The sequence below is a fragment of the Oncorhynchus masou genome, chromosome 5 (genome assembly GCF_036934945.1).
Source record: "Oncorhynchus masou masou isolate Uvic2021 chromosome 5, UVic_Omas_1.1, whole genome shotgun sequence".
NCBI classification, from domain to species: Eukaryota; Metazoa; Chordata; class Actinopteri; order Salmoniformes; family Salmonidae; genus Oncorhynchus; species Oncorhynchus masou.
This window is the reverse complement of record NC_088216.1, coordinates 52301737-52317768: the sequence shown is the minus strand read 5'-3', so window position 1 is coordinate 52317768 and position 16032 is coordinate 52301737. Positions and strand designations below refer to the sequence as shown.

Genomic DNA, 16032 nt, shown 5'->3' with positions numbered 1-16032 from the left:
CGTTTCAAGGAACGACCGGGGTGAAGGCTTGACGACATCACTGCTGCAGCCTAGACATTGAGAAGCCCAATCGATTGAAACGCTGCTCTTTTTGGCGCGAGGTCATCTTCGGAATTTCTTCAAGTAAGTTGGTCTTTTCTATGCACATTATAGCTGTTCCAGATGCAGAGCATTTTAATTAAATAACGGGAAAATCTTGAAGTTACCCCGGTACTTTTAAAAAACACGTTTTTTCTAAAAACAGCAGTTCATTAAATAACAAAAAAGTGTAAACTGTAGCCATTTATTTCCCTCTATAGTTTATTCGCCTTAGCATTGTTACTTTTTTGTGTCAGCAATTAGACATTGTTCTTAAGTGGGGCTAGTTACCCCCTAGTACGCTAATAGCTATCCAAGTCAACTTTAGGAAACTGTCTACCCTTGCCATAACTTGCTTTATGTGGTTGAGCAGTGGGGACTTGCCATCTGGCATTTCAGGCAAATGCCAGAAGGGCTGGTATACTTTTAGTCTAGTGGTTGGGCCTGTCTACTTTGTTTTTATTTCTGGAGACAATTATCATTATCTGCTAATAGGAGGGGGGGGGGCTTATCTTTGTCTGCCTTTTGTTGGGAAACGGTTGGTGGGGCTTTGATATGTGTTCTCTACTGCTTAAGGTATTTACAGTCCACTCCAAAATTATTGTCCCCCTTGATAAAGACTGTTTAAAATAAATAAATAATAATACAAATACTTAGCTGTATTGGTTTACAAAACATTTTGAGAAATTATATTGTTTTACACTAATACAATTGCTCAAAGGAAGTGATTTTGTTTAACAAGTAATACAAAGAAATACAAAAAATATAGTTGTCAAAATTATAGGCACCCCATTAGAAATAAAATCTGCATTAACATTCTACTTTTTAAAAATGAATCTCAGTTTAAAATCACTGGAACAGTGGTAAACTTGTTGGAAAAGGACGGATGTGTGTCTTGTCCCCACACACAGTGAGGAAGATGGTTCAGGAGGCAAAGGAAAATCCAAGGGCCACAGTTGGAGAAATACAGAACTAGGTATCAACTTGGGGTCATCAAGTCTCTGAATCTACAATTAGATGCCACCTCCATGCCAATAGGCTCTTTGGAAGGGTTGACATATTTATTTTATTTTATTGAAAGCAACCAACAAATGTAAACGCCTGGAGTTTGCTAAACGATATTGGCAGTTGGGTTGAACCGAGTGCTATGGTCAGATGAGACAAAAATAGATTAGATTTTTTATTCCACCAGGTAGGCCAGTTGAGAACAAGTTCTCATTTACAACTGCGACCTGGCCAAGATAAAGCAAAGCAGTGCGACAAAAAAAACCCACAGAGTAGTTACACATAAACAAGTCAATAACACAATAGACAAATCTATGTACAGTGTGTGCAAATGTAGAAGAGTAGGGAGGTATGGCAATAAATAGAGGTGAAATAATTACAAATTAGCATTAGCACTGGAGTGATAGATGTGCAGATGATGTGCAAGTAGAGATACTGAGGTGCAAAAGAGCAACAGGATAAATAACAATATGGGGATGAGGTAGTTGGGTGTTGAGTGATCAGTAAGCTGCTCTGACAGCTGATGCTTAAAGTTAGAGAGGGAGAAATCAGACTCATGCTTCAGTGATTTTTGCAATTAGTTCCAGTCATTGGCAGAAGAGAACTGGAAGGAAGGCGGCCAAAGTATGTGTTGGCTTTGGGGATGACCAGTGAAATATACCTGCTGGAGCGTGTGCTACGGGTGGGTGTTGCTATGGTGGCCAGTGAGCTGATATAAGGCGGGGCTTTACCTCGCAAAGACTTATAGATGATCTGGAGCCAGATTCTAGATGTAATTTTGGATTAGAGATGCTTAATGTGAATCTAGAAGGAGAGTTTACAGTCTAACCAGACATCTAGGTATTTGTAGATGTCCACATATTCTATGTCAGAAACGTAGTGATGCTAGTCGGGCAGGCAGGTGCGGGCAACAATCGGTTGAAGAGCATGCATTTAGTTTTACTAGCATTTAAAAGCAGTTGGTGGCCATGGAAGGAGTGTTGTATGGCATTGAAGCTCGTCTGGAGGTTTGTTAACACAGTGTTCAAAGAAGGGCCAGATGTATACAGAATGGTGTCGTCTGCGTAGAGGTGGATCAGAGAATCACCAGCAGCAAGAGCGACATCATTGATATATACAGAGCAGAGAGTCGGCCCGAGAATTGAACCCTGTGGCACACCCATAGATACTACCAGAGTTCCGGACAACAGGATCTCGGATTTGACACACTGAGCTCTATCTGAGAAGTAGTTGGTGATCCAGGCGAGGCAGTCATTTGAGAAACCAAGGCTATTGAGTCTGCCGATAAGAATGCAGTGATTGACATAGTCGAAAGCCTTGGCCAGGTCAATGAAGATCTCTTTGGCAACGCAAACCAGCGGTGGGTTTGGTGTCAAAAGAATGATGGATGTGCAGAAAATAACCTTATACCTACTGTAAAATATGGTGATAGTTCTTTGATGTTATGGGCTGTTTTGTTTCCACAGATACTAGGGCCGTTGTTAAGGTCAACTGCATCATAAACTCAACCAAGTACCAGGACATTTTAGTAAAAAAACCTGCTTGCCTCTGCCCAGAGGCTGAAACTGTCTACCTGCAAGACAATGACCGCAAACACACATCAAAATCCAGAAAGAAATGGTTTATTGACCACAAATTCTACATTTTGCATTGGCCATCTCAGTCTCTGGACTTGAACCCCTTTGAAAAGCTGTGGTTTGAATTGAAGAGGGCAGTCCATAACCGCAGACGAAGGATATCAAGGATCTGGAGAGATTCTGTATGGAGGAATCATCTAAGATCCCTTTCAATGTGCTGTCCAATCATTAAACATTATAGAAAGGGGAGAGTGCAAAACGTGTTGAAAACAGGGGTACCAATCATTTTTGAACTGTTAAATAAAATCTATTTCTCTGAGCAATTGTATCAGTATAAAATCATTTGGCTGCTCTGCCATAGAAACTCATTTCATGAAGCTCCTGACGTTGCTTCCAGAGGCAGTTTGGAATTCGTTATTGAGTGTTGCAACAGAGGACAGACCATTTTTATGCATTACGTGCTTCAGCACTCAGCGGTCCTGTTCGGTGAGCTTGTGTGGCCTACCAATTTAACTGTTGAGCTGTTGTTGCTCCTAGACGTTTCCACTTCACAATAACAGCACTTACAGTTGACCGGGGCAGCCCTAGCAGGGCAGAAATTTGACGAACTGATGTCACATCCCATGACAGTGCCTCATTGAAAGTCACTGAGCTCTTCAGTAAGGACATTCTCCTGCCAATGTTTGTCTATGGAGATTGCATGGCTGTGTGCTCGATTGTATACACCTGTCAGCAACGGGTATGGCTGAAATAGCCGAATCCACTAATTTAAAGGGGTGTCCACATACTTTTGTATTTTATAAATGCCCATCCATGTGGTAGGGACACCATTTGTAAAACTGGCCTTTTCATTGGCTTTATTAGTCCTGATTCCTGTGACTAATCAATGTAGCTATTTAAGCCCTGAATATCAGCTACCCAACTTTATCAGCAGTTATTGTGAGCCTATTTGCAATGTGTTTACACAGTGGGAAATGCAGAAGTATTTTATTTTTCTCTATGATCAGCTGGTCAAAAATTGACCTATACAAACTTGAAACCACTGATCATGACAATGGGGTGAAACTCCTGGACAACAGTTATGATTGTCCATTCCATATTGTCCCTTTTACTTTGACCCATCCTGCTTTTAGGATATGTTGTTTGTTAATGTGACAGTGCATTTGTTATTTGATTGGGCGCCATTTAGGTTAGGCTATTTGTGTCCATCTCATTTCATTGCCGTACATTTTACCTCCAGCCCATAGACTACAGAAAAGGCCACATACTCGTTCTACCATATCCTATATCTGCTACGTGATTTATGTTAGAATATTTTTTTTATGGAACGTTGGTGGAGAACCCCAGCGGCGCGCTGGGAATGGGCAAGCTAAATATCTTGCGCCCCTGCCTTTGACAAGGTGGCCACTGTTTATCACAGGGCGGCATTAGAGCTCACCTAAAAAGCCCATATCCCACTGGTTGAGAGAAATTGTCATTTTTTTGGGCATAATTATGTGATGTTTTATGTGTTGTTGTTGGAGGTGCGTCTTGGTCAGTTTAACTCAGAAAATGCCGCCTCCTCAATCTGCCGTCAGAGACAGCCACCTAATCCTGCCTAATGAGCGGGCCGGCCGTGGTCTGCGTTATATATAATATTAAGGGGAAAAAAAGATATTTAAGAGTATTTGATTAATTAAGGCTGATCATTTTGACCATTGCCCCCCCAAGTTTGCTACCTCAGCAGTTTGTTTGTCTTTACCATGACGTCGATAGGGTTAGTTGCCCCTAGGCTGGGGCTTACGTGCAGGGCTGTCTCTCCCCCCCCCACACTTTCATGGCCTGGCTGAAAAGAAAAGAGATGTAAAGCAAACATTTCCGTTATCTGGTTCCACAGCCCTGAGGGGTAGTAGGATCTTCCGGCCCAGGCAGAGATGAAAACATAGGAGCATACAAAACACAACCACATGTGAAACGCATTAGGCCCCCTAAGTTAAGTCCCTGTCTGGGGCATGCCGTTCCCTTCAGCCCAGCAACAGGAGAAAAGCCTGCACTGCTGACAACCCTACACATACCTCTGTCAGTAAATGGTGAAGCAAAGCAGTAACATTGCCATGACATAGGAGCAGCAGTAAATTTGTTTTCTCTAAAATGTATTATGGTGTATTGTGGACTTTGAACTGAATGGGGAAATCTTCCCATCCATCCACCCACCGATCTATCTATCAATCAATCCAACATTGCTCACTGTGAGAGATTTGTTTTGCTCCCACCTTCCCCAATCCTTCAACATTGCTCAATCCACCCTGGCCTGGAATTGTGGTTAATTCTAGATTGTTGGAGAAGGCTGTGAGGTTGAATGTCTGCCAAATAGTCAGTCTCTAATGATTTGATGCTGACGACTGCGTATGATGCTCAAAACACAAAATGCAAAACGCATGCTGAGTGCTTGAATCAAACCACTCACCACCCAAACTATTGAATACGTGTCTGTTTCTGTTGGTATAAAGTAGATGTTCAATCATTTTTGAAATCTCTCAATTGTTAAAAGCTGTAAAAAATAATAATTCTGCAACCCATAGCATATTACAATGGTCTTCAACTGGCGGCCTGTGGTCCAAATCTGGTCCACGAGTTGATTTGATGTGGCCCGCAAAAGTTGCCTAAATTAAGTTAAATACCCATGACATAATACTTATTATTGCTTATTGCTTATTGCAGTCATTCATTGGTCACTCTGGTCTGTGTCTCCCTCCTCCAGGTGGCCTACAGTACAGTGTGGTGAGTTACCTGCCCATTCCTAGCAATGCCACCTCCTTGCTCTCTCCTGTGCCGCCTGGCCACGCTTCTCTGTGTGTGGGCACTTTGCCAGGCCCAGTTGGATACCAAACTACCCCCTGGCACCCCCATCATCCAGCTGCGTCTGGCAGGGGACAAACACAAGCACTACGAGGGCCGGGTTGAAGTCTACTATAATGGAGAGTGGGGCACGGTGTGCGACGATGACTTCTCCATCCATGCAGCCAACGTCGTGTGCAGGGAGCTGGGCTATGTGGAGGCTGTATCCTGGTCTCCTTCTTCCAAGTATGGCAAGGGAGAAGGTAAGGAACGCAGGGAGACGAGATGGTTCAGTAACGTGTTGGAATTTGAAATCCAGTCTGACTATTAAGACTTTACTTAAAGGGATAGTTCAGAGAAATTCTATATTTTGAAACAAATACATGTTTTTGTCATTTTTCTGTCATTTAGAAGACGCTCTTATCCAGAGCGACTTACAGGAGCAATTAGGGTTAAGTGCCTTGCTCAAGGGCACATATTATTTTTCACCTAATCGGCTTGGAGATTCAAACCAGCGACCTTTCGGTTACTGTCCCAACGCTTTTAACCTGTTCTAATACAACTGGAAGATACATAGGTGAGATACAGTATGTCCCTCTTTGCAGGAACTATGATTAGCATAGCAAGGAGATAAAGTCTCAATGGGAACACGAGTCATTAACAAGAGGCGTCTGTGTTAATAACATCAACCATCTAGTTTTTATAGAGAGCAGCCGGAGCTTCATACAGCTCCATACATACTGTTTAATTTACAACCTTCAATCAGAATTATGGAGTTGGGAAAGTAATTAGACATATGACAGTACTAGAGATCTTCAAGACAAGGGGGTTGATGAGATTATGTCTATGCGTCTGGCTTAGTGTGTTTCCAGTTGTCAGTCATTTTCCCCACGTAGGGTTTGATTGGTGTGATAGACTGATAGACTGTAATTAGTCAAACATAGCTTTTTGAGGGATTAGGGTCCAAGACAGGGGAAACGTGTTGCATCAGTCCCGGGATTTCCATAGGACAAATCACATTCTGTTCTGAGCTGCTGAGATAGAAGTCATATAATGTCTGTGGTGTCTAGTTCACTGCATGTGCCCAGATGATTTCTTGATCTTGAAATATGTAGACTGAAGAGTTGTTCGCTTGGAATGCTAGATTTTTTTTCTCCACAAGTAAAATAGGAAAAAGGTGTGGATATCCACTAGCATAGGCCCAACATCCCAGCAGCAATTCTGCAACATTTAAAAATCTCAAAAGGCTGAGTTAATATGCCCTATCAGAATCTGAAGAGAACAGTAGACCATTTAGATTCATCTAAAGTGCCATAAACATTTGTTTTGACAAGTGATGGCAACTGGAATTCTGTAACACGTATTTCTTGCAATGTTTTGGTCAAATGTGGTCAATCTAACCTAAGCAATAGGTGAGTTGTCATGAACTCAGTAAGCCGAGTCCTGGACTTAAAGTAATGTTCAATGGAGAATGTACTGTACATTGAAAGTTGATAACTAGACAAACCCAAATTGTTACCCAAAGATGTCATCTGTTGAAGCCTAAAATGGAAATAGGGTGTTGAGAATGGAGAATGGAGAGGGTCCCTTTACCTTCATGTGTGGTCATCAGAGAATATGTCTCTGTCCCCCGTTGTTCGTAGGTAGGATCTGGTTGGACAACGTCCACTGTTCGGGACTAGAGAGAACCCTGGCCCAGTGTGAGTCCAATGGCTTCGGAGTTTCCGACTGCAAACACTCTGAGGACGTGGGAGTGGTGTGTAGCCAGAGACGAATTGCCGGCTTCAAATTCATCAGTACCCTCACCAACAATGTGGAAGTAAGCCTTAAAACATACAGACACACGTGTAAGCACATAGAAATGTGCACACACACACACAGAAATGCACACAAGTATGTACGCATGGCCGCGCACACACGCCATCTACATGATTGCATCTTTGCTTTGATTGGATGCTTTTAACTTCCTGATGCACCCATCCCGTTAGCGGGATCATTTTCGTCCACATCCGCTGAATTGCAGAGCGCCAAATTCAAATAAATTACTAAAAATATTTAATTTTCATGAAATCACAAGTGCAATATAGCAATACACAGCTTAGCTTGTTGTTAATCCACCGGCGTGTCAGATTTCAATACAGCTTTTCGGTGAAAGCATACCAAGCGTTTATGTAAGGACAACTCTCTCAGCAGACAAAACATTACAAACAGCTAGCAGCTAAGTAGATTGGTCACGAAAGTCAGAAAAGCAATAAAATGAATCGCTTACCTTTGATGATCTTTGGATGTTTCCACTCACGAGACTCCCAGTTACACAATAAATGTTCATTTTGTTCCATAAAGATTATTTTTATATCCAAAATACCTCCATTTGGTTGGCGTGTTATGTTCAGAAATCCACAGGCTTGAGCGGTCACGACGGGGCAGACGAAAATTCCAACTAGTATCTGTACAATTCGTAGAAACATGTCAAATGTTTTAATAATCAATCCTCAGGTTGTTTTTACAATATATAATCAATCATATTTCAACCGGACGACAGCTTCTTCAATAGGAGAGAGAGAGAAAATGTCTGCTCCACTCTGTTGGCGCATGCAAAACGCTGCTGGAACCCAGCCATCCACTGATGCGATGGGATCTTTCTCGCTCATTTTTCAGAATAAAAACCTGAAACTATGTCTAAAGACTGTTTACACCATGTGGAAGCTATAGGAGACGGAATCTGGTTGATATCCCTTTAAATGGAGGGAAGGCATGCAATGGAACAGAGAGCTTTCAGGAAAAACAGCACTTCCTAGTTGGATTTTCCTCAGGTTTTCGCCTGCAATAACAGTTCTGTTATACTCACAGACAATATTTTGACAGTTTTGGAAATTTTAGAGTGTTTTCTATCCTATATGCATATTCTAGATTCTGGGCCTGAGAAATAGTCAGTTTTATTTGGGTAAGTTTTTCATCCAAACATCAAAATACTGCCCCCTACACTCAACAAGTTAAGGTGCTTGTGCAGCAATTTCACAGCAATGCAGGACAGATGAGAATATGTGTTTGAAGTTTCAATAATAAACAGATGAATACTTACTTGATATCAGAGATCTAGTGTGGAAATGTCTTACAGTTAGCTCGGTTGCGGGAACCGTATTCGAATTCCATGTGACCTTTGAGTCAAGGTAATCTCCTTTTATGCGCTCTGGACATGCGTTGGTAGTACCCAACTTGCTAACGACCGTCTGGTCGCTAATGGCCTGGTACCCAGGGCTCTATTGTCCCTCTAACCACTCTGACGTAAATGCAATTGAAAATCACATCAAACACATCATTCTTTAAAAATCACCTCACTGTGATGATCAATTTGAAGAAAGAAGTAAAAAAAACAGGTTAGAACTGAGTGGAAAACATGGTTGTTGTGGATGTTGTTTCAAAGCGCTTTCTAAGGTGATTAATTCAAAACACCTATACAGCATATTAGCACTCCCCCCAAAAAATGAATTCAAATAATGATTGTGCCGTTATACAATACGTAGTCTAATAGCCAACCGCATATTACGCACAGCAGAAGAAAATTGAGGGCCAACAGTTTAATGAAATATGTTTAGTTGTGAAAACATGTTACTATCGATGTTCCTGAACAGATTTCACTTGGCATCACAAAATAAGCACTGGGTAGTTGCAGGAACAGGGTTGGAGAGCCTACGGCATTCGATTGCATACGGATAACATGTTTTTCCCCCCTGCCCCTGTTCCTGCCCATTTGATAATAGGCCATTCTAAATCGAAACTCATTTTATATTTTTTAGTAAAGATAAGATTAAATTAAGTATTATCTGATGGGTGAAATATGATCGCTTGATGAGAGAACAGCGTGTGCAACCTGAGGCAGGGAACAGAGCGCAAGCTTGTTTGCTACTTTCCCAAATCATCAATAGCCTATAGTTGCACCATGCAGCCCATATATGTTTTGATTTCTAAGACATTCTAAGGTTTGTATAATTCACAACTGAAGTTTCAAAATAACTCTAAATCTAGCATAAAGAACCTGTTTCAAATAATAATTTTTACGCTCAACATAGCCACTTCATATGCACATCCTTTCTATTTTATTCAGCTAGGTGCAATTATATTTTTCTTACTATAAAATTATATAATATAACATAATGGCACGGGACTTATAAGCATACCTTGTCTGCTAAATGAAGACGGCGCCAACAGACATGGCAGCTCTGCTTCTAGCTGCTAAAAGCTCCTAAGCAACTTTGCAGTATTTCATTTTTTGTGTGTGTTATTTCTTACATTATTAGCCCAGAACATTTTTTGTGTTATTACATACAGCCGGAAAGAACTTTTGGATAGCAGAGTGGTGGTAACTCATCAGCATTACGTCCAGGAATACGACTTTCCCAAATTGGATCCTTTGTTCGTACCCCCCAGGGCAATTGAACTTATCCCAGAGGCTGCTCCAAGCCGCCGTTGGTGGAGAAGAGGTATTCAGAGTGGACTTCTAGTCCGACTCAGGAGGAGCACACACCATCCACCACTTCCGAGTATATTACTTGCTAATGTTCAGTCTCTAGCCAATAAAGTAGACGAGCCCAAGGCGAGGATCTCCTTCCAGAGAGACATCAGGAACTGTAACACTCTGTTTCACGGAATCATGGCTTTCTCCGGATATACTGTCCCTATCCATACAGCCAGCTGGGTTCCAAGTACATCACGCAAAGAGGAATAAAGAACTCTCAGGGAAGAAGAATGGCTACTCATGGTGTGATTGTGATAACGTACAGAAACTCAAGTCGTTTTGTTCACCCGACCTAGAATACCTCACAATTAAATGTAGACCGTATCATCTCCCAAGATAATTATTTTCGGTTATAGTCATAGCCGTGTATATTCCCCATCAAGCCGATACAATGATGCCCCTCAAGGAACTACACTGGACTTTGTGCAAACTGGAAACCATGTATCGTGAAGCCGATTATTGTAGCTGGGGATTTTAACAAAGCAAATTTCAGGAAAATGCAACCGAAGTTCTGTCAACATGTAGTACCCGCGCTGCTAAAAAACTTGACCATCGCTACTCCAACTTCCAGGATGCCTACAAGGACCTCCCCCGCCCGCCCTTCGGCAAATCAGATAATGACTCCTTTTGCTCATCCCTTCCTATAGGCAGAAACTCAAACAGGAAGTACCCGTGCTAAGGTCTATTCAACTCTGGTCTGACCAATCAGAATCCATGCTTCAGGATAGTTTTTGATCACATGGACTGGGATATGTTCCAGGTAGCCTCGGATTTATTTATTTATTTAATTTAATTTAATTTAACCTTTTTTTAACCAGGAAGAGCTCATTGAGATAAAATAACATTGATGTATACACAGACACAGTGACTGAGTTTATCAGGAAGTGTTTAGGGGATGTTGTTCCCACAAACCTACCCAAATCAGAAACCGTGGATAAATGGCAGTATTCGCTCAAATCTGAAAGCACGAACCACTGCATTTAACCATGGCAAGGTGACTGGGAATATGTTTGAATAGAAACAGTGTAGTTATTACCTCCGTAAGGCAATCAAACAGGCAAAACGTCAGTACAGAGACAAAGTAGAGTTGCAATTCAATGGCTTGGACACGAGACGTATGTTGCAGGGTCTACAGACGATCACAGATTACAAAGTGAAAACCAGCCACGTTGCGGACACCTACGTCTTGCTTCCGGACAAGCTAAACACCTTCAACGCCCGCATTGACGATAACACAGTGCCACCGACTGTGGGCTCTGGTTCTCCATGGCTGAAGTGAGTAAGACATCTAAACGTGTTAACCCTCGCAAGGCTGCCGGCCCAGACGGCATCCCTAGCCGCGTCCTCGGAGCATGCGTGTTTACGGACATATTCAATCTCTTCCTTTCTCAGTCTGCTGTGCCCACATGCTTCAAGATGTCTACCATTGTTCCTGTACCCAAGAAAGCACTTCTGTCATCGTGAAGTGCTAAGAGAGGCTAGTTAAGGATCATATCACCTCTACCTTAACTGACACCCTAGACCTAATTCAATTTGCATACCACCCCAATAGATCCACAGACGATGCAATCACCATCGCACTGCACACTGCCCTATCCCGTCTGGACAAGAGGAATACCTATGTAAGAATGCTATTCGTTGACTATAGCTCAGCCTTCAACACCATAGTACCCTCCAAGCTCATTATTAAGCTCAAGGCCCTGGGTCTATGGTTCCGTATTCCACTGAAAGAATAAACGTTTTGTTTTCGAAATTATAGTTTCCAGATTTGACCATATTAATGACCTAAGGCTCATATTTCTGTGTGTTATTATGTTTTAATTAAGTCTATGATTTGATATTTGATAGAGCAGTCTGACTGAGCGGTGGTAGGCAGCATCAGGCTCGTAAGCATTCATACAAACAGCACTTTTGTGCGTTTGCCAGCAGCTCTTCCCTGTGCTTCAAGCATTGAGCTGTTTATGACTTCCAAGCCTATCAACTCCCGAGATTAGGCTGGTGTAACCGATGTGAAATGGCTTGCTAGTTAGCGGGGTGCGCGCTAATAGCGTTTCAATCGGTGACGTAACTCGCTCTGAGACCTTGAAGTAGTTGTTCCCCTTGCTCTGCAAGGGCCGCTGCTTTTGTGGAGCGATGGGTAACGATGCTTAGAGGGTGGCTGTTGTCGATGTTATCCTGGTTCGAGCCCAGGTAGGGGTGAGGAGAGGGACGGAAGCTATACTGTTACACTGGCAATACTAAAATGCCAATAAGAACATCCAATAGTCAAAGGTATATGAAATACAAATGGTATAGAGAGAAATATTCCTATAATAACTACAACCTAAAACCTAAGGAACCACCAGCTTTCATATGTTCTCATGTTCTGAGCAAGGAACTTAAACATTAGCTTTTTTACATGGCACATATTGCACTTTTACTTTCTTCTCCAACACTTTGTTTTTGCATAATTTAAACCAAATTGAATATGTTTAATTATTTATTTGAGGCTAAATTGATTTTATTCATGTATTATATTAAGTTAAAATAAGTGTTCATTCAGTATTGTTGTAATTGTCATTATTACAAATAAATAAATAAATTTTAAAAATCGGCCGATTAATCTGTATCAGCTTTCTTGGTCCTCCAATAATCGGTATCGGTATCGATGTTGAAAAATCATAATCGGTCGACCTCTACCCCAGAGGGTGGTGCGGTCTGCCCAACGCATCATCTAGGGCACACTGCCTATCCTCCAGGACACCTACAGCACCCGATGTCACTGGAAGGCCAAAAAGATAATCAAGGACATCAACCACACAAGCCACGGCCTTTTCAACCCGCTACCATCCAGAAGGCGAGATCTGTACAGCAGCAAACTGATTTTTATACTGTTCAACATACCTTGTGTCAATTGAAGCTTATCCTCAATACTGACAAAACTAAACTAATGTTTTCTAAAGCAAGAAATAGACCTCTGAACCTTTCACCTATTACTACCTGTCAGGGCAAGGAGATTGAGGTTGTAACCTCATATAAATATATTGGAATTTTAATTGATGACGACCACTTTTAAATTGCATATTCAACAACGTACAAAAAAATTGAAGCTGAAATTGGGATTTTATTTTAGGAATAAGGCCTGCTTTTCTTTTGAAGCCAGAAGGAGGCTAGTATCAGCTACATTTATGCCTTTACTAGACTATGGGGATATTTTATATATGAATCCTTCCGCTCAGTGTTTGAGATCAATTGACACTCTTTACCATGGAGCATTGAGATGTATTTTAAACAGCAAAACCCTTACGCACCACTGCACTTTGTATACCAGGGATGGCTGGCCTTCTCTAGTCACTCGTCGGCTCAGGGACTGGTATACTTTTATTTACAAAGACATTTTGGGTTTACTACCTTTTTATTTGGGCATTTTTATTGTTCAGAAATGTGGTGGGTACTCTCTTGGTTCGCTGGACTTTATCCTGCTAACTGTTCCAAATGTCTGAACTGAATTTGGTAAAAGGGCTTTTATGTACTCTGCGCCATCGTCTTGTAACGCCTTACAAAATACTTTTAAACTGGAAGAACTTGTCCCGATTGGTATTTTTAAATCACTGATGAATGATCTTGAGACTGATTCCCTGACCTGTCAATGTTTTTAATTTTCTGTTTTTGATTTTGTTATACTCTTGTGAATTCTATGGTTTTTACTAGATTACTTGTAGTTTTTCATGTTGTTTGTCTGTAATTTTTGTAATGACTTGGTGCTCCCTATCTTGGGCCAGGACGCTCTTGAAAAAGAGATTTTAAATCTCAATGAGCCCTTCCTGGTTAAATAAATAAATAAAGTACAGGTGCATCAAAGCTGGGCCCGAGAGACTGAAAAACTGCTTCTATCTCAAGGCCATCAGACTGTTAAATAGCAATCACTACCCGACTACCATTACCGTGAGACTGGCAGTAATTTGCATGACAATAACCAGCTGACAAAATGTCATGACCGCCACAGCCCTACTTCCAGTAAACCATCGTTAAACCTAGTCTCCATGATATCACATTCCAGCCAGACAAGCAGAAGGGGTTCCCTTAAAACAGGGTTTCCCAACTGGTGGCCCGCGCACCGAATTAGGCTGCAGGTGGTTTTATTTGGCCCCCCATGTTCTCTGAGCAAAACAATTAAATATATATATATTTTTCATTTTCATTTTTTTTAAATTGTTGGACATAAAAGACTAAAAACACCAGGAAATCAGATTCCAAGTGATTTTAATTAAAGAAATCAAGTATTCCCATGCATAATAAAGAGACGTTATCGTATACAAGATTTGAAATGATTATGTTTTAGTCAAACATATCTGTTGGGCTTCTTGCAATTAATTTGCAGTCTACAAATTATTTGTAATTATGTTCTGGCCCCCGGCCATTCACGCAAGAAAAAAACGGCCTGTGGCTGAATCTTGTTCATGATCCCTGCCTTAAAAGGTCTGGACTGTGATTGTAAAGCCGATGTCACAAAGTGCTGTACAGAAACCCAGCCTAAATCCCCAGACAGCAAGCAAGCAATGCAGATGTAGAAGCACAGTGGCTAGGAAAAACCCCTAGAAAGGCTGGAATCTAGGAAGAAACCTAGAGAGGAACCAGGCTCTGAGGGATGGCCAGTCCTCTTCTGGCCGAGCAGGGTGGAGATTATAACAGAACATGGCCAAGATGTTCAAACGTTCATCGATGATCAGCAGGGTCAGATAATAATAATTACAGTAGTTATAGAGGGTGCAACAGGTCAGCGCCTCAGGAGTAAATGTCAGTTGGCTTTTCATAGCCGATCATTCAGATTTAGAGACAGCAGGTGCGGTAGAGAGAGAGAGTCAAAAACAGCAGGTCTGGGACAAGGTAGCACGTCCGGTGAACAGGTCAGGGTTCCATAGCCTAAGGCAGAACAGTTGAAACTGGAGCAGCAGCATGATGCGGTGAACTGGGGACAGCAAGGAGTCATCACGCCAGGTAGTCCTGAGGCATAGTCCTGAGGCATAGTCCTAGGGCTCAGCAGATCCTCCGAGAGAAGAGAGAGATAGAGGGAGTAGACTTAAATTCACACAATACACCGGATAGGACAGGAGAAATACTCCAGATATACAGACTGACCCTAACCCCCCGACACATAAACTATTGCAGCATAAATACTGGAGGCTGAGACAGGAGGGGTCGGGAGACACTGTGGCCCTGTCCGACGATACCCCCGGACAGGGCCAACCAGACAGGATATGACCCCACCCACTTTGCCAAAGCACAGCCCCCACACCACGAGAGGGATATCTTCAACCACCAACCTACTACCCTGAGACAAGGCCGAGTATAGCCCACAAAGGTCTCCCCCACGTCACAAACCCAAAGGGGTGCCAACCCAGACAGGAAGATCATGAGTTCCTGCAGGGAAAGTTCAGTTCACTTAGCACCAACAGAGACACATTTCGTTGGTAATGTTTGTTCATTGAGAGGGTCTGTGTGACTTCAATCAGCATGTCCACAACAATAAAGCTTGAGTTTAGTTTAACTCAAGTTTGACTGTATCTGTATTGATTTTGGCAGTTCGCTGGGAGTTGAAAACAGCCTTAGCTAAGTTTAGGGATCACACTAAGTTTTGACTTGGAATCCCCTGAACTCATAGAGAAGCAGGTTTTGCAGTGGGATGGAAACGTGACATCATAGAATGTCAACAGACGTGACCCAGGTGGGCCACATGTTAAATCTTCCACTAGTGCTCTTACATTTGCCTACAACAGGAAACCAGAGACATTCTAGCCCACTGAGTTATGGTTGGTCTGTGGCCTGATGACTTTACCACAATTCACCCTTCTTTCTGGCGTAACCACAGTAACGACCTCCTCTCTGGCATCTGGGATGCTAACCAGGTGACTCACAGAGAACCAGACTCTGACTGGTATGGAGGAGATAACCACAGTGTGGATAACACACACAGGCGCACACACACACACACACACACACACACACACACACGCACACACAGGGGGAAAACCATCCCATCCCGTCACTTTAATGAAAGCA

At 42.2% G+C, this 16032-nt stretch overlaps 1 protein-coding gene across 1 annotated transcript in view; it reads left to right on the top strand.

Annotated features, from left to right (window-relative positions):
• Window positions 1-16032, top strand: part of LOC135539805 (lysyl oxidase homolog 2A-like) — a 46008-nt gene continuing 29976 nt past the window's right edge. The window contains exons 1-3 of the mRNA XM_064965940.1: window positions 1-123; window positions 5401-5740; window positions 7121-7296. Of these exons, the coding sequence (XP_064822012.1) occupies window positions 5446-5740; window positions 7121-7296 (471 nt within the window). The 5' untranslated portion in view covers window positions 1-123; window positions 5401-5445. The remainder of the gene's footprint in view (window positions 124-5400; window positions 5741-7120; window positions 7297-16032) is intronic.